Genomic DNA, 18981 nt, shown 5'->3' with positions numbered 1-18981 from the left:
CTTTGGAATACAACAAATAACTGAGTTGAATATGCCCATGCTACACTAGAGAATTGATTGGTAAATAATTAGAATGATTTATGTAGAGATTGGGACTCTGTGAACCAAATGATTCAAAATCAGCATAATGAGATACAAACATCATTTGGTCACAATATCACAATGTTGGAACACAAATTCAAAGATAACATTCTATATTCTTAGTTGGTCGACAACATATCTCGAGCAAGACTGAGTTTTATTTTTTACGAAGTCGAACGGGCTGAGAATGTAGGTTGCGACAGCTCAAAGTATGGTTACCGTATGGACTACCACGTGCTTGTCTAATTTCAAAGAAGGTGAAACTTGATAGCCCGATACAAATGAATTAGGTTTGCACTCACTGAAAAAGACTCGAGTTTGATGATGATGATGATGGTGTGATGAAGGACGGTAAATCGAATAAAACCTTATTCGTGAGCGAATGGGAAGTGATACAAGAGAGATTTCTGAAATTTGCCGACAATATGAATTCCACATCAAAGAGAAATTGAGGAAGATTGTTTATCTAGAAACCACTAATTTGAAGCCACCGTCTCAATCGGTAAAAACAAAAGGTGCTCCTAAGAAGGTCAAACCAACATCGAGTGACAATTCAACAATGCGGTCTCCTTCCTATTTTGAATATATTGAAACAATTTTTATGGATTCTCCAACTCCAAAATATCAAAAAAGTGTTTTTAAAGGAGCTCACATTAGCAAACTACCTCCTTCACTGACTCCAATAAAAATCTCATTCATCACGAGATACAGCTTCTCTGAAATATTTTTTCCATTGCGCATTGTCCTGCCTAAAAAAACAAATGATTGTATTATGTAATTTCATTGTTCAAGTTTTTTTAAAACCGGGATGCCATATAACACTGACATCACCAGAGTGGACATCTCATTCAACAACGACAGCCGAGACTTTGCAGCATCATTTTTTGGAAAGGATGCAGGAGTTCACAAAGTTGAGCGAGATTGAAAAATAATCAAATAAACAAAAGTTAAAGGCGATACCATCCATAGATATATATTTAGCCGACGACACATGTTTTGATTCATTTTAGTTTTTATTCAACAATGTATTTATGTGGTTAGACATGTTTAGTATGTAATCTTGTATTAATATTAATGATGTAAAATATATACATTTTCAAAGATTTCAATACATGTTTAAGTTTCCAGAAAATTTCTCCATTTTTCATTCTAAAGTAGATTTTACTTCTGTCTGTTATTGAATTTCATTATGTGTTGGATGGTTTCAAAACACATATTTGGAATAACACAATAGGGCGGTACCAAAAATGCATCTCCGGAACGTCCCTTGATATAAGGTAGAGTTTCAAAGGTCCATATTGGTCTAGAACAACTATGTGTATATGGCTCTCATCTCATATTTCTTACCAAATCACATTACACAAGAATGAACATCAATTGACATGTCGCATATGTCTACTTCAACCACGCGAAACCCTGAATGAAATTTAAGTTCAATTAGTACACCCCTCTTGTAAATCTGAAACACATACTGCAAAATCTCCTACTATACTCCGACAATCGAAAAATTGTGAAAGTAGAGTACCGTTCATTCTCGATTGACAACAGAGGGAAGATTAAGCTCAATAACTTTGAGCTGAAGACTCGTGCATGTTTAAAGATTATGTGGAATATATTTTTTCGTTACGAAACAAAAGTTTTAATTGAGGTAGATGCGACGATTGTGAGATCGATCGAAGATATTATGAAGATGTTGGAATGTCCATCTAGATGTTGAAATATAATGTTCGATTTATGTTAACGATTACCTAGCTATATAATATTTCGTTTTTTATATTATCAATGTTAATTTTATTTTTCATTCTGTATCTTTCTGTTTTTGTAATTGTTTCTAGTTTAATATGATTCAAGAATACATTTCCATAAGATTTACTAAAATACATTTTCGAATTCAATTCAGGCAAATATCTGAAGCGAAACTCAAAATCAAGAGTATGTTTTCTTTCCATAAATACGTGAAACACTCCAAATAAGCATTAATGGGGATTGTATGGAGTGAACTTATAAACCAGACAATGGAGTGATTACCAAACACTCCAAACTCATTAATGGAGTGAACTTATAGCTTCAGATATTTGCCTGAATTGAAGATTAGAATCAAGAGTACGTTTTCTTTCCATAAATACGTGAAACACTCCAAATGGGAAAAGCAGACAATGTCAATTCATAAATTAAGCATTAATGGGGATTGGTTGTCTTTTTAATTGATTTTGAATTATTTGCAAATTATTCAACCACTCATTCTAGTTATTTTAAAATTCAATTTTGCTACGAAGTTCGGTCGATGACAAGGAAATGCTATTGTTCATAAAGGGTGAGAAGAGATCAGACCAATAAATAAGGTGAAATGAGATCAAAGCTATAAATAAAAATTTATTGGAAACTATTTTATAAAAATAGCGGTTAACTGATAAGTTAGCAGATAATTTATAATTTATAGTTTAAAATTGATAGTTGATAAGTCAATTGAACTGTTTAATAAAATTAACAGTTAAAATAACTCATAAATGTAAAATGACATAAAAGATATTTAATACTTAATCGTTTTATTTTAAATTAAAATAAATTATAAAAGATAAAAGATGGTTTTTACTAAAATAATAAAGATATAAAAGGAAGAAAAAATTATAAGATATAAGTTATAAGCTAAAATGCTATTTAAAATAAAAATAAGTTATAAACTAGCAAAATAAGCTATAAATTCGAGATGAAAATAACGTTACTAAAGAAGTTTAAATTGTTATATGAGTTTATAAAATATTCTTGGCTTTTTTTAAAAATAATTTTTATATTGTTACAAAATTTTGTGATTTTTTTTTTACAAATAAACTTTTTATAAAAGTTTCAAATGAAAATTTTGTTTGAATAGTTATTCTTAAAATGTGATTTTAGGTATTTCATCTATTTATGGAAAAAAAATTTGGATAACAAAATTTCAAAAAATCACTTAATTTTGAAACTATTTCAAATAGATTTTCATAAAAATCATTTTTGAAATACAACTTTTTGAAAAAAATGCAATTTTAATTAAATTTTGGTCTTCAATAATCCGTGTTTATGTTCTAGGATGTCAAAATTAGTGTTTCATTTAAAAAAATAAGAATATTAAAAATTTGTAATATTTTAAAAAACGGTTTTGAAAAATCTATTTTCAAAAATAAAAAAAAAATCTATTTTTTTAAAGCTGAAACAAATAGGGACATAACTTATTAAGTATAATACTATAATACAAAGAGTAGTCTAATGTACATCAAACATGCTATATATATTTTTAAAATAACTTATTAAGTATAATACTATAATACAAAGAGTAGTCTAATGTACATCAAACATGCTATATATATTTTTAAAATAAAAAGTTTAATTTTTATATTTTTTAGTTAAATAGATCTGATTATATGCCATGAAAAAGGTACTAAATACAAATTATTAATGCACAGGCTATAGATCACAGAAAAGCTTCACTTACATTATTGTTCTAGAAAAAGCCAAACTTACATTATTATATATAGTTCTAAACTAGGCCATGGGCCCATATGGACTAGAAGCTTCACTTGCAATCAAGAGACATATAATAATTTTTTTTTTTTTCAAATTTAGTGGTTGAGATTTCACTGATGTATTTGAACTCAGCAAGACAATTTATTTCTCATTTTATTGAAAATACTTTTTGATACATGTCTGTAATATTGAAAGTATATCACAATGAATTGTTGATAGTTTATGTTGGATGACTAATAAACACAAAACATTTTATTGATGCGAAGCAAAAAACTAAAAGCCTTTTTTTAACCTTACTACTCTTAATAGTTTTCTAATACACATAAATAGACAATAATTTTTAAATATGTCCTATGGATATCTTCATCAATTTTCCCTTTTTCTTATCCTAACCTTCAAACCATTCTTCATAAGAAGTACAATTGAAAGATTTGGGATAGGAATATGACCATTTACTACTTGAATATGATAGTTTCTCAAAATAGCAACAGCTACCATCTTAATTTGAATGAAGGAAGAGTCTTTTCCCAAACAAGTCCTAGGTCCAGCATTAAAACTAATGAACTTGTAAGATGGTTCATGAACAATGCCCCCTCTCTCAGATATCCATCTCTCTGGCTTAAACTCCAAGCAATCTTTTCCCCATGTCTCTTCAACTCTCCCCATTGAATACAAAGAAAATAGTATAGTTGTATTGGAACTAACAAAGTGACCACTTGGAAGTATATCATCTTTGATTGCTTGCTTTCTCTCAAAAGGTATAGGAGGAAAAAGTCTCACAGCCTCACATATAGCACCATGAAGATAAACTAGTTTTTTCACCTCATCAACTCCTAACTTCTTTTCAATACTAATAGTCCCAAAATTTTCTTTAATCTCTTGAAGAATTTTGGCTTCTACTAAAGGATGTGTAGCAATAAGATAAAAGAGCCATGTTAGTGCTGAAGTTATTGTATCTCTCCCTGCTACAAAGAGATTGAAAGCAACATCTCTTAGAAACTTATCATCATGTACTACCACTTGTGACCCCTTCTCCACTTTCATGAAAGTTGTTAACAAGTCAACCATTTCAATATTTTTTGTACCTCTTTTTAGCTCCTCTCTTTTGGACTCTATATTAGCATATATAAATTGATCAAATTCTTTATATGCTTTTGTCATCTTTTTCTCTTGACCAACTTGAAGAAATTTTTGAAACATCCAAAAACTTTTTGGAATAGCATGCCTATAGAATATGCATTCTTCAATTTGGTCAAAAGCTTTCTCACAAGCAACATCAGGAAATTCAATGGAAAGACAGTTAGGATCACATCCAAGAACAACAGAACAAATGTTGTCGAATGTGAAACGACTGAATACATCTTGTAAATCCACCACCGACTCTTGTTCTTGTACATGATCCAACAACGGAATCAAGCTTCTTTCCAGCTTGTTTTGAATGATTTTCTCTTGAAAAAGCTCAAAGCCTCTTTGTTTGAAAACTGAGTGAAAAAGAGACCTGTTATATTTCCATGTTTCTGAATCTGCGACAAATATTCCATCTCCAAAGGCTTCAAAAATATCACGAAACTCAGAGCCCTTCACATAGTTGTCAAAACACTTGCTCATCATGTGATGAACGTTGATGGGATCACTTGTGATCAAATAGTTCATGTTGGTGAACCATGGTCCCATGAATTCAGCAGTGCCTCTATGGTGCTTTTTCAACTCCTCGGTTATGAAATCATGAATATTCCATAAGTTCCAAAGGATTGTTGGTAGCATGCCTAGAAAAGGATAATCTCTAAAGATGGGGTATTTGCAACATTTTTGTCTATGGCGGTGGATTTTGAAGATGATGAAAAGGAAGAAAAAGAGTGCACAAAGTATTGCTGTAGAACCCAACATGGTTGGCCTTTTGTAAATGACAAAACTTTGAATGAAGTGATGATTTTGATATGTATGAACTTGTCCTTTATATAAGATTGAATGTAAGATATTTTAAGTTTCTTAAGCTAACATATTGTAGAAAAATCCTTGCATCAAATGGTCCCTTGGAGTGATAAGGTAGACTTTTAAAATAATAATAATAATAATAATAATAATAATAATAATATAATAATAATAATAATAATAATAATAATAATAATAATAATAACATTTAATGGTAGTGCACTGTCAGTGTAAAAAGTATTACACAGACATCCAATCAAATTATTTTAAAGTGTCAAATCATATCAATAATGAGTTTAATTGCTATACACTGTCAGTGTAAAATTTTTTACACTGTCAATACATCACAACCACTCAATTATATTATTTTTAAAAAAATTAAAATAAAAGTCAAACACTTCCAATAGATTAACGGTTGTGATTCACTGATGGTGTAAAACTTCTTTACACAATGTATTCCAATTAAATTATTGAGATACATACAGTGTAAAAATAATTTAGACTGTCAATGCACATCCTCTTTTCTCTAATAACTAATAATAATGTACTGTAAATATAAAACATTTTATACAATCAATACATCACTACTCTTAAAAAAAAAATTTATTTGATTTAAAAAAAAGTCAAATTCTACAAAAACTAATAATTATGAATTTACTGACAGTATAAACCTACTTTACAGTACCAATATATCTTCATTATATTCATAATAATAATTTTTCTAACCAACAATTTCATAAAGTCGACCAGAGGAAAGAAATATATCACTTCAACTATATTAAAACTATTTCCAATTGTTAAGAATTTTAAAAAGTAACAGAAATTTGCTAATACTCTTATACAATTTTGAAACTAATTTTTTTTCTTCATAAACTATCTCAAAACATATAGGTGAACCAATTTCAAGCCAATTCTCAAAATTATAATAGTAAATATTATCTTTTCTTTATTCATCGGTCACGGCTCACATGTGATATGAAATTTTAAGGCGGCAATGGAAAGCTCATGATAATTAAAAAATTTAGAGAGAATGCTCATATTTTAATTGTTTAAAAATTGTTTGGTTATAAAGAGATGCTGAGGGAGTAGAACTTTCAATAAGATGGAGTAGAACTTTCAATAAGATGGAATACTGAGGCGGTATGTATATGTAAGTCTAATATTTTAATGGTTAAGTTAGTATAGGAAAGAATAAAAAATATTTAAATTATATTTAAAAGTTATTATTTGATTCGGCCGTAAAAAACGCAACTTGCTATATATAGATGTGCACGAGGCATAGATCTCTTATAACAAAGTGTGGAATAGTTTTATGGTAAAGAAAATATTCTTAAAATATAGTCAATCAAGAGACTATAATAAAAAACGGACTATATCTCAAAAATAGTCTAACTAAGATGAATATGTTCAGTCAAAAACAAATATAAAATTATATCTATAATATAAAAAATTTAATTGTACGATGAAATATGATTTGTATTCACTAATATATATATATATATATATATATATATATATATATATATATATATATATATATATATATATATATATATATATATATATATATATATATATAGATAGGGCATATCATATGAGAATGCATTTTTTATATGAGAATGTGAGAATGAATCTAAACCATTGGATTTTAAAATAATCTTCACCATTTATTTTAAAATTCAATGGTTCAGATTCATTCTCACATTCTCATATAAAAAAGTCATTCTCATATGATATGCCCTCTATATATATATATATATATATATATATATATATATATATATATATATATATATATATATATATATATATATATATATATATATATATATATATATATATATATATATATATATATAATTTTGAAATTTAATCTTATACTTACATCATATATTACAATAAACCATAACGTTCATAACTTTTACTTTTTTATATTGTTTCATTTTCTCTTTTTAAAATAATAGTGATGAATAATGTGCAAAATTTAGTTAAAATAATTTAAAAATGATTTAAAGTGAAAAAAAAGTTTGTTGATTGATTTTAATAAATTAATTATTATAGTTCATATAATTTAATTGTTGACTGCTCCAATATCAAAAAATAAAATTTTACATAGTAAATCAAATTTGATTAATAATATATAAAAAGTTAGTTAGTAATTTTATAATTTTATTAATTAATTTTCAAATATATAAAAAATTAAATAGTGAATTAATATAGTTAATAGAGCATATATTTTATATTTTAGTGCCAGAGAATTGTTATTATTATTTATTTTATTTGTTAAGAAAATAATAAAAGTGATTAATAATAAAACTTTATATTTATATTTTATAATATATCTTATTTAAAAAATATTATTCAACATATAAGTATAAATATGGTAAAGAATATGTAAGTATTAATATTAAAAATATTTGATTTTGTTTATCTTCAATTTTGCAACAAGATAATTTTTCTTTCAATGCGGATCTGAGACATGCTTTTCATTTATAATAGCTGGTCTATCATTAATATCATGAAGTAAACGAAGATTTCATTTGATTATTTGAAAATTTTATGATCAAACAAAACAAATTGTTGGTGCCAAAATCGGAATGAAAAAAATATGATGGTAAATAATTGATTGAAATGATATTCATACCATTCAATTTTAAACTGTACAAACATTATAATATTATTTCATTCTTATTTTATTCTGTTCTCCTTCCTTCGATTCTATCAATTCAAAGAAAGTCAAGAAGTGCTACTGGTTGAATCTAGATTAGAAAGTATCTGTTCTTAATTAAAGTTATTAGACCTCCACGTGTTTGGAGTTCCTAGAAGTGAAGTACTTAATTTATGTTGCATTCTGATTTAAATGGTAGTATCTTATCTTTTCATCAGAATATTTTTAAATTTTATGCATTTTTTTATTTGTAGATTAATAAAAGATGGATGTAGATGTAACGTAACCATAAGCTAAGCCACACACATAGGTGGGTGAGCTTCGTCCAAAATTTTATATAATAAATACAAATACAGCGATGCATTATATTCTCACTCTTTTATTTGCTATCAACTAAGTAAGATAGTTCCCCACTAGAAGAATCATATTTTGCACCATCTATCAAGTCCACCATCTTCTACACTACCAAAGGCTGCACGTGACTACCAATATCATATTTTAGTGGCGACATTTAGTTTGGATAAGTTGATTTTAAGTGGTGACATTTAATTTGGATAAGTTGATTTTAAGTCACCATAAAGAAGTTATATTTTTAGTCATTAATATATTATCATTTAATTCAGACATATGTGATATTGATTATTTATTAATAAATTTTATCCGATTTTAATTATTAACTATTTAATAATTTCATATCAAATAATACATTTTTAAGTAATTTGAAAATTAATTTTATTTCATACTCATCTTCTTCGTCTTCAAACATACATTTTATTCATCTTCTTCATTTTTAAACATTCATTTTCTTCATTTTCAAAAACATTCATCTTCTTTATCTTTTTCATTTAAATTTCATTGAATAACATAAAAAATTATCAATTCCAGATTTTAAACTCATATCAATTATTGGAATCACTAAATCTTAAAAAAATCCAATGTCTTCAAATTTGAAAAAATTATCAAATTTATATTTCAAACTCATAGCTTATTGGAATCACTAAATTTGAAAAAAAATATATAATGTCTTCAAATTTGGAAAAAATTATCAAATTCAGATTTCTAACTCATATCAATATTATTATTCTGAAAAAATTAGATGTTTTTCAAATCTAGAAAAAAAATCCCTAAATTTACGGAAAAAAAAATTCCAAAAAAAAAAAAACTTAAAACAAATACCCTAAATCCACCAAAAAAAATTCTGAAAACAAAATACCACATCAACAAATTTGAAAACAACTACAGAGTCATCACAAAATTCCAACAATAAAAAAATTTCTATTACACCAAAAGAATCGAAACACAACTATCACAAATGAGAAATACAGAGCCACCACAAAATCTAAAAAAACTAAATTACAGAGCCACCACAAAATTCTTAAATCTAGAGTCAACATAAATAAAATAACAACAAAATTTCAAACAAAAAAATCTCAAAACTTATATAGATCAAATCTTAAAAATATGTCCAAAGAGAGAGTTTAAAACAAACAGGTTCAACAAATCTAGGAAAATAAAAGAGATTAATCCCAGATGTTGTCCGATCTTACCTTACCATGTTACACTCTTTGAATTTAGTACTTGTCCATCTCAAATCTAAAATTGTTATTTGATGTTTATAAATCTTAGTATAACTCATATTTTTTTAGAAAAATCCAAATCTAAAAAGTCAGATCAATAAACATCAAATAATAACTTTAAAACTGGTGTTGAATTTGATGGCGCTGTTCTAGCCCTAAAAGAAGTAGTAAGTATAACCTATTTTCCCCCAGCATGTCACACTCTGTCTAAAAAAGAAACCAAAGTTTTTGCGAATGTTTGCAGGGTATCAAAGTTCCCCAATGGAACTCATCAAATGTGAAGAAACTTGCGTCAGAAAACGATTAAAGATTAGTTGGCTTAAAATCTAATGATTGTCATGTCTTGATGCAACAACTTCTACCAGTAGAGTGTTACATGAATATTTTTAAAGAGTATACAAAGAATCATCACTATCCAAAAGCTTCAATCGTAGAAAGGTACATCACAAAATAAGCTATTGAATTTTGTACAAACTATTTGTTAGATGCAAACTTTATAGCAGTTCCCGAGTCTCGTCATGATGGATTTTATGATGGTAGAGGTATTCAGTTTTTAAATGTTAATACATTTAGTCGATAAGTAGTTCTTCAAGCACATTTGTATATATTGAATAATCTTAGTGAAGTTAATCCTTACTTGACTGCTCACAAAAGTCTTATAAAGGAAAAATTCCTCCAGATGAATAAAAAATGGTTGATATAACATAACAAAACTTTCATAGATTGGTTTAATGAAAGTATTTCTAAAGAGAGTGGTGCATAAGATAATTGCAAATGGTTGTCACGTATGCCTAAGTTTAATGTAATTACCCGGAGTTCATACGAAATTAGTAAATATTCGTTCTATACAAAATCAAAAGATGATTGTAGCACCATGCAAAATAGTGGTGTTATGGTTGAGGATAAATCCATGTACTTTTCTAGTTCCAAAGATAACAATTCTGTATTAGCATCTAGAGCGTACTTTGGGGTCATTGAGGAGATTTTGGAGATTAACTATGTTTCTATTAAAGTGCCTTTATTTTATTGCAGGTGGATTGACAGTAACACTGGTGTAGAAACCTGATGAATTAGGATTCACAAGGGTTGATCTGCGAAATACAACTTATAAGAACGAACCATTCATCATGATAAACCAAGCAAAACAAGTTTTTTTATGTCACTGATCCATCTAACACTAGATGGTTAGTTGTTCTTCAAGGAAAACATATTCCCGATAGTACTGATGAAAATCAAGATTTTAACTATGAGATACTTTGTTTAGCAACACGTGTACGTCAATCATCTAAAGAAAATGATTCAGATGTTGTGCATGCTATTTGTCGTGATCATGAAGAGGGTATATGGGAAAACTAATAAGTAAATGGTTTATTGCTTTTGTTTCTTAGTCATTTGTTTTGTTTTGATGTAAAATTATAAAGTGTGTGCAATTTTGGGTTTTCATTTGGTGTAATAAATGAATATTTGTGTTTCAAATTAAGGAATTGGCAAAATGTACAATGTCTTTGTTCCAGGATTTTGTAAAATATGGTTTGGTATTCCGTAATTTGGTTCTGTAATATAGGTTCAAACGACAACAAAAAAATCTTAACCCCTCAATTTTCTCAATAAACCGAGGTAAGAACATTGATCTGTTACCTAGTTTCTTTAAAACACCGAGTGTTAATATTGGGGGCGCCATCCAATTCTGAAAATAATAACAATATTGATGCTGGCAATCAAACTCACATGCAGTTAACTTTACCTCTCATCGTTTTAATATCTGAGGTGATAAGGGGTAGCTTTTCATGACACCCTTCGTTACTTCGCTTCTGTAGCCGAGGTCAAACGCATTTGGCGTCTGACGTTAGATGTGTTTTTTTGTAGTAGGGATACAATATGATAGATATCACGATGTTATCACTACTACGGAAAAGACATTTAACAACAGTTGAGAAAAATATATAATCACACAGGACTAGACGTTGTTATATAGCGTGTGGTAGTATTATGCATCAATTTCAATCACGGTCTAGTGACCGTCGTAGAAAACAGGAAAGTGTGCGCTCTTTAACAATGGTTATTCCTAATAACCGTTGTGATATTATATATGAATAAATGCCAAACGTTTCATACGATAATCAACACTACACCATTTTTGAATTGTTATCAAAACTTGTATTATGAGTACACAATAAATTTGAACCGTTCGAGGTATGCTATCCTTCCAACTTCCAAAGAGAATAAAAAACGTATAGAATTAAAGAAACAATAATTAATGAGCATCTTTGGTTTTTAAACTTCCGAGAAAAGAATATGAAGAATCAGAAGGAACAATATAAAAGCGGAAGAACTAAAACACAAAAAAACTTCATCCAAAGGAATCAACATGTGTTATCCTTCTCAAGCTACCAACAATGCTGAGAATCCAAATGTTACTGTAACGCCCCGAATTTGATTAATTATTTAATTAAATTAAGGATTTAATTTTTGAAATTTGTCTAAGTTGGGATTTATCGGAGAAATTGGAATTTTATTGTATTGGAGTAAGTTGCATTGTTAATTATGGATTTAAGTTGTGGAAATAATATAATAATAATATGGGAATAATATTGGAATATTATTATAATTATTATTATGAAATTATTCGAATAAGAATGAGTTTGTTGTTTGGGCTTGTTTTGTGATGGTGATAGTAATTGGGAGGTGTATGGAGTTGAGCCCAATGAGAAAAGTTGTTATAATAATAATAATAATAATGATATTATTGTTATTACTATTATTATTTGGATATAAGAAATTATAAGGGAATTAGGTTTATGTGGAAACAGGGTTTGGAGGAGAGGTGAAGAAGAGAGCCATGGCGGAAGAGAAAAGCTAGAGGAAGTCCAATTTTCGCAGCAAGTTTCTGCAGGAAGACACCTTAGCAAATCAGACGTTTCTCCCAATCCAACTGTTGGATCGTCGCGGTTCTTGAACACAACGTTCCAGACTCATAGAAGTAACTTCTGTCCGGAGCGATTTTCGTTTTGATTGTTTTTAAGTCCGTCTGACAAAGCAATTTCCGAACAGGTTTTTGGTGCATCTCTGCACGTTGTTAGAAAAATTTTTCGGAGAAAAGTTGGAAGCGGCGACATAAGCTATGACAACCGGGAGAGTAGAGCAATCTCATATCCAATGTAAAGGTGGGGTTCTAGCTCTATAAACGGGATTATGATGAATGGTATGTTGGGGAGTTATGATTATGTGAATTGCCTCTATTTTGTATGTTGTGATTGTATTGATGAAGTTGAAATTGATTGATGCCTATGAATAAGTTATAAAAGTTCAATCAATGCTAATGGTTGTGGGGAATTAACCTAGGGTTTATAATTATTATTGAGGAACTAAGTGCAAGAAATTGATATCTATTGATGTTAATTATTAGATGTTGTTATTACTAAGTTGAGAGTTTATGATGAAATCGCGGCGCCAAGGATGGTTCGCGACGTGTGCTGTACGAGTTTTCGAAATATATTCTGATTTTGGCTGTTGGTTGTGTTGCATAGTTGTTGGGACCAAACCTCATTAGGATTCCCTCGGGTAAAAATTATAATTATTATTGGTGTAGGAATTGGGTTTAATTAATTGAATTAGTATATCGTTGTAATTTATTAATTTAAGAAGTAGAAATTATAGTGATGATTATTGGTGAAGTGATAGTATAATTTAGGGTGTTCAATTAAGTTGAATTGTTTCAGTTGGATTTATGTAGGTTATGTGTATAATGGTTGTAGAAGAACAATAGCAATGATGATGGCTTATGTAGTAGTAACCCAAGTAATGAGGATGTTGATATTTAACAAGAGTTGATAATAATTAGTAATAGAAGTTAACAAATAGTAGAGTTGGAATTAGAATGGTAGGAATTGTTTAATAGCGGATTAATTAAATAATTGCATAATTAGTACCTAGAAGTTTAAGGGTTGTTTTGTGATGATTATCTGTTGTTGTTATGTTGTTGTTATGTTGTTGTTTCTACGTTGTTGTGGAATATGTTGTTGTTGTTGAACAAGTTATTATTAATATGTTGATGTTGATACATTGTTGTTAAATTGCGTTGATTAAGTTATAGGTTTTATGACCAACGTTGTTATGTTGTTGTCTATACGTTGTTATTGGAATACCACGTTTAAGTTGTTGTTGACTAAGTTGTAGGTCGAACAACCAATGTTGGATTAAGTTGATGCTATTGATGCATGTTTGAGTTGTTGTTATCGTTGTTGTTGTTGCGTTGATGTTGTTGTGACGTTGTAGTTGTTGTTGTTGCATGCATACATTTGCATTTTTTAAGTTGGCCTTGATGGCATTAATTAAGTTGGTCTGAATGGCACCTGATTAAGTTGAAATGCCTCGATAACCTGACATATGTTTAAGTTGGAAGCTCTGCTCCAATGGTACCACATGCATGTGCATAGTTGTGTCACATTTTGAGTCGATGTGAAGTTGTTGTTGTTATTGTGTCGTTGTTGTTGTGAAGTTGCTGTTGTTGTGAAGTTGTTGTTGTTGTGAAGTTGTTGTTGTTATAAGTTGCTTCTATGTTGTTATAAGTGTTGCAGTGTTGTTATAAGTTGTTATTGTTATGACTTATTGTTGTTATAAATTGTTATTGCTATAAGTTGATGCTCGATACAAGTTGTTGTTATGGGTTGCTGTTTGTTATAAGTGTGGTTGCTATTAAGTGGTTTATTAGTAGTTGTATGACTATTGTCTGAAAGCGGTGAAATAGTTATTATAACAATTATTATAATTGTTGTTACTAATTGTTGTTATACTTGTTGTTGATAATTGCTGTTATAACTGTTGTTGATAAATTATTGTTATAACTGTTGTTTAAAAATTATGAAGTAGTGAAATTGTATGATATAATCCTAGTATATTATTTATCATACGTTTGTTTATATTGTTGGATATCTCACCCCTTCTGAATGATGTTTCCCTTACCGTGAGAAATGGACAGGTACTCAAGATAGCGGTGGAAGTTTTGAAGTGATTTTATAAAGTCTTTAGTTGCTGTTAGTCGAGTTGGTGTCTTGCTCTGATACGTAGCACTCGGGGGGATAAAACGATTGTTTTAATTATTATTTCTTTTGCTGAATTTTTATATGGTTTTGGTTTAAATTGTAACTTAAAGTTACCGTGCAATGATGCTACGTCTTGAATTGAATATTTATGAAGTTTGTTGATTCCGCTGCGAGTTAATTATTGAATTTAAACAAAGTGATTTTTAGTAATGATTTGATTATCGTTTTAAATTTCTGTGCTATGTATATATGTGAAGACAAATAAGCCGTAACTGTTTTTGAAATGACGAATATGTGATACCTCAAATGAACTTGTTTGGAATTTATACTCTGATTTTCCGTATAATTTATCAGATAGATTTGGGGTATTACAGTTACTGTAGAGGATGCTGTGGTGCAAAACCAACATCAACCTCAAGATATTGCTGTAGATGGATTTGTGGCGTAAAACCAGCATCAGATTCAAGATGTCGCTGAAGAGGGTGTTGTGTTTAAACTAATGAGAGCTCTCAGGGTGAGGAGGAGAAGAAGAAGGTTGAGGCAAATAATTAAATTTTTAGATTCTGATGATGATGAGGCCTATGATTGGTCTAATGGTTTTTGATTTTGTAATATTGAAAGTTTATTTAATGAAATGTTAATCTTTCTGTTTAACTGTCTTAAGGTTATCAACTTCACAACTTAAACTATCAACTTAAACTACCAGCTTAAACAATAAATTGGATAAACTAACAAACATATAATTGTAATTGAAAATTCAACAGTTTGCGATGAACTTACTTGTAAGAAACCATCTTTTAGTTGCATTCCTGTCAAGTTCACTGCATCTTCAACTATTACATTTATAACAAAGTAAATATTAAACATAAAGCAGATAAGCATCAGTGTAAAATTTTCAAATTTCAAACCCTACTTCAAGTATTGTATGTCATAACAAAGTAAATATTAAACATGAAGGAGATAAGAAAACACAACAACAAATTTTCAAAAAATCTCTCTGACTTCAGTGTGTTCTTCAAATTCTTGTTCTTCTCTTTTGAATCTTCATACATAACCTTCAAATAGCCCACAACTTCCAACTTTGACTTCATATTACTCTCATTTTCATTTCTCATTTTTTCTCTAATATGTTCATCCCATATAAACAAATTACATGTTTCATCACTCATTCAAAATGGACATCTCCAAAAAAGCCTTCCTTTATTCTGTCCCTTCTTGCATTGGTACAAAACCATACGACTATCAATACCACATAAATTTTCAGATCTAGATTTTACAGTGGAAGAAGACATAGAAAACCTTTGGAAGAGTTTGTCTTCAAATGCGACATTTGAAACGAAACTGAACAACAACAATGAGTATGATTGTTCTTGTCTTCTTCCCTGACGATGTCGACGGCGTGGGTGTTAGGGTTTGTTTCTTTTTTAAGTGAAAAAATAGATACTTACTGTTTAACATATATAAAGAAACGCTGGTGTGTAACAATGGTTTTATAAAGGAGCCGTAGTGATATACCTATTATTTTTAATTAAATATAAATAAAATTGAATAGACGCGCATTAACGTAAGATTGATTAACTATTTGAGGAACTTGAAGATCGAATCCAGGAAAGCTTAGTTATATCACCACGGTTAGATAAATAACTGTAACTATAACCTTACAATTTTTAATAAAAAATTAAAAAAGGATTGTTAGTGCATGAATTTAAAAGTGTCACCACGGTTTTAGGCGAACCATGATGACTTTGACGTTGTTGTTTTTGCGTTTTGTAATAATATATTTTGGACATGAAAAACATTGTTGAACTCCTGGTGATAATTTAAATTGATGGTTAAAATGTGTATAATCGATAATTGATATATGTATAATTAAGCAGAATAGCTGGAAGACTATCTATCACTGATATTATGTTATTTTACTTTCTTTAGTTGCATAAAATTTATATTCCTCAATTCCCCTAGATTTGATAATTTTATTCATTACTTTGTGATTTTTATTGATACAATCAATTCATTTCAATATATTTTAGAAAGGAAAAATAGTAATCTGACAATAACATACACATAAAAGAGATACAAATACAACACATCAAAAATGAAAAAGAAAAACTGAAATCCATAGTTTCTCATGGCCGAGTTATAAAGCTAGTTGCGGTTTGATCAGATTCAACAAAGCAAACCATTACCTCATCAACGCTTCTAGGACAATTCAAATTTTATAAAATATCTTGTGTAAATCTATAAGAATATTGTCTCTAACTAGTTCAATCCTTTGGTTCATAACAATGGAAGATAACAAACACTATCTTTACATCGTCGTCATCATCATCTTTTGTATATTATTTAACAAACAACAAAAAATTGATTGTTTATTTGTTGAATAATAAAAGATGGATGTAGATGCAACGTAGACATAAGCTAAGCCATACACATAGGAGGGTGAGTTCAGTCCAAAATTTTGTATAATAAATACAAATACAGCGATGCATTAAATTCTCACTCTTTTATTTGCTATCAACTTGTCCATAAAATATCCCTTTTGAACTCTCAGGGACGGACCCAGAAAATTACAGTAGTGGGGTCAATATATATAATGTCTAACAATTAAATTTTTATCATTGTTATTAATATATGTATATGCACATTTAAAATACATTCAAATTCTATGGTCTAAAATTCATACAATTTAAACCTCAAAGGGTTGGCTCAGTTGGCAAATGAGCTTTCTCCAAAAAGGGACGGAACCGGCTAGTACCCGGGTTCGATCCCGGCTGGAGTCAAAAACGCCCTGGGGCCACGGTGCCGTCGCCTCCGAGCCCGGGTCCGGATTAGTCACGTGGGGCCCCTTTCCCCCGCGGATACCGATCGGTTAACACCAAAAAAAAAAAAATTCATACAATTTAAAACAATTACTATAAAATTAAATTTCTACCGCATTAACACAAATTTAAGTTGTACACTTTAAAAATATATATTGTCATTTATAACAATATATATTCAAACAATTACTATAAAATTCTAACAATGAAATTTCCATCCTTAATACAAATTCAAATTGTACACTGTAATAATATATATTCTTACAATTTAAAACATTAATTAAACAAATTATAAAATTAAAAATAAAAGATAAATAAAGGGTGTACCTTTTCGAAGCCTAACAATAGAGAAAAAGAAAAATAATCTTTATTTTATATTTACAGTAGACTATAGACAATAGGGAGGTAGAGAGATTAGGTTAATTGGAATGGTAACATAAATTATTATGGGTTACAATTAAATAATAACTAAAAACCAAACAAATATTAGGAGAACCACGTTTAGAATCTATTAGGGGTGCTGTGGGACATCATTATACACTATGCTATAAGATAGTGTGGGCTAATGACAATTTACTAATTAATTTTTATTATATAAATGAGAAGATTTGACTGCACTATTAGTTTCCGACACGTTTTATCTGTCATTTGCAGTTCTCCTACATATGACTTTACCTGCAGATACCGAACTCTTTAGTGTCATAATATTGACATGCGCATGTAAGTCAATAAGTGCATCTTCAATTTTTATATTACGTATAGATATAGGTAATACAACTACTCATGATCCACCTGTCTTGCAATGCTTTTTTTTTTTAATAAGCAATTGATTATAAGATATCGCACTAGGGGTGCAACCCTTACATCGAAGAAACACTAAATTGTTTTGATACAAAGTAAAGGAAACTTGTACCAATCATAGAAATTTATCCTACTAGGGAGCTCCTTGTTGCTAGCCCATCTCCAAGAGAAAAACATAATGTTTGATATCACCTCTTCAAAGCTAAAAGTTCCATCTTCAAACACCACATTATTCCTCATAATCCAAATGCACCAAATTAATGCTATCCAAGTAGAATTTAGGACGACTTTAATGTTGGTGTTTTTCACCTTTTGTTGGATACTCCCAAAACTCTTGAACTCCTCTAAAGAAAGCTTCAAATCATTCCCCAACCACATGTAAATTTTAACCCAAACCGCCTTTGTAGCTTGGCAATGGAAAAAAATATGTTCCAACGTTTCCGGATGGTTTGAACAAAAAACGCAATCAACGGAAGAAAGAATAGACACACCTCTATTGACGAGTAAGTCTTTTAGAGGTAACCTATTGATGAAAAATCTCCAAGCAAAAATCTTGATCT

At 29.3% G+C, this 18981-nt stretch overlaps 1 protein-coding gene across 1 annotated transcript; it reads right to left on the bottom strand.

The window, feature by feature from the left end:
- Positions 1-3812: 3812 nt before the first annotated feature.
- On the bottom strand, positions 3813-5520 carry LOC131652695 (alkane hydroxylase MAH1-like). The gene has a single exon (XM_058922637.1). It carries the CDS (start codon positions 5467-5469, stop codon positions 3949-3951), a length of 1521 nt encoding a protein of 506 aa, XP_058778620.1. The 5' UTR covers positions 5470-5520; the 3' UTR covers positions 3813-3948.
- Between the last annotated feature and the right edge of the window lie 13461 nt (positions 5521-18981).

This window comes from Vicia villosa, linkage group LG2, assembly GCF_029867415.1.
Source record: "Vicia villosa cultivar HV-30 ecotype Madison, WI linkage group LG2, Vvil1.0, whole genome shotgun sequence".
Lineage (NCBI taxonomy): Eukaryota > Viridiplantae > Streptophyta > Magnoliopsida > Fabales > Fabaceae > Vicia > Vicia villosa.
The sequence above is the reverse complement of the archived record's forward strand: the minus strand, read 5'-3'. Positions and strand labels throughout refer to the sequence as shown.

Excerpts from the sequence above, each read along its gene's own strand:
- LOC131652695 (XM_058922637.1), bottom strand. The coding sequence starts at position 5,469 with ATGTTGGGTTCTACAGCAATACTTTGTGCACTCTTTTTCTTCCTTTTC.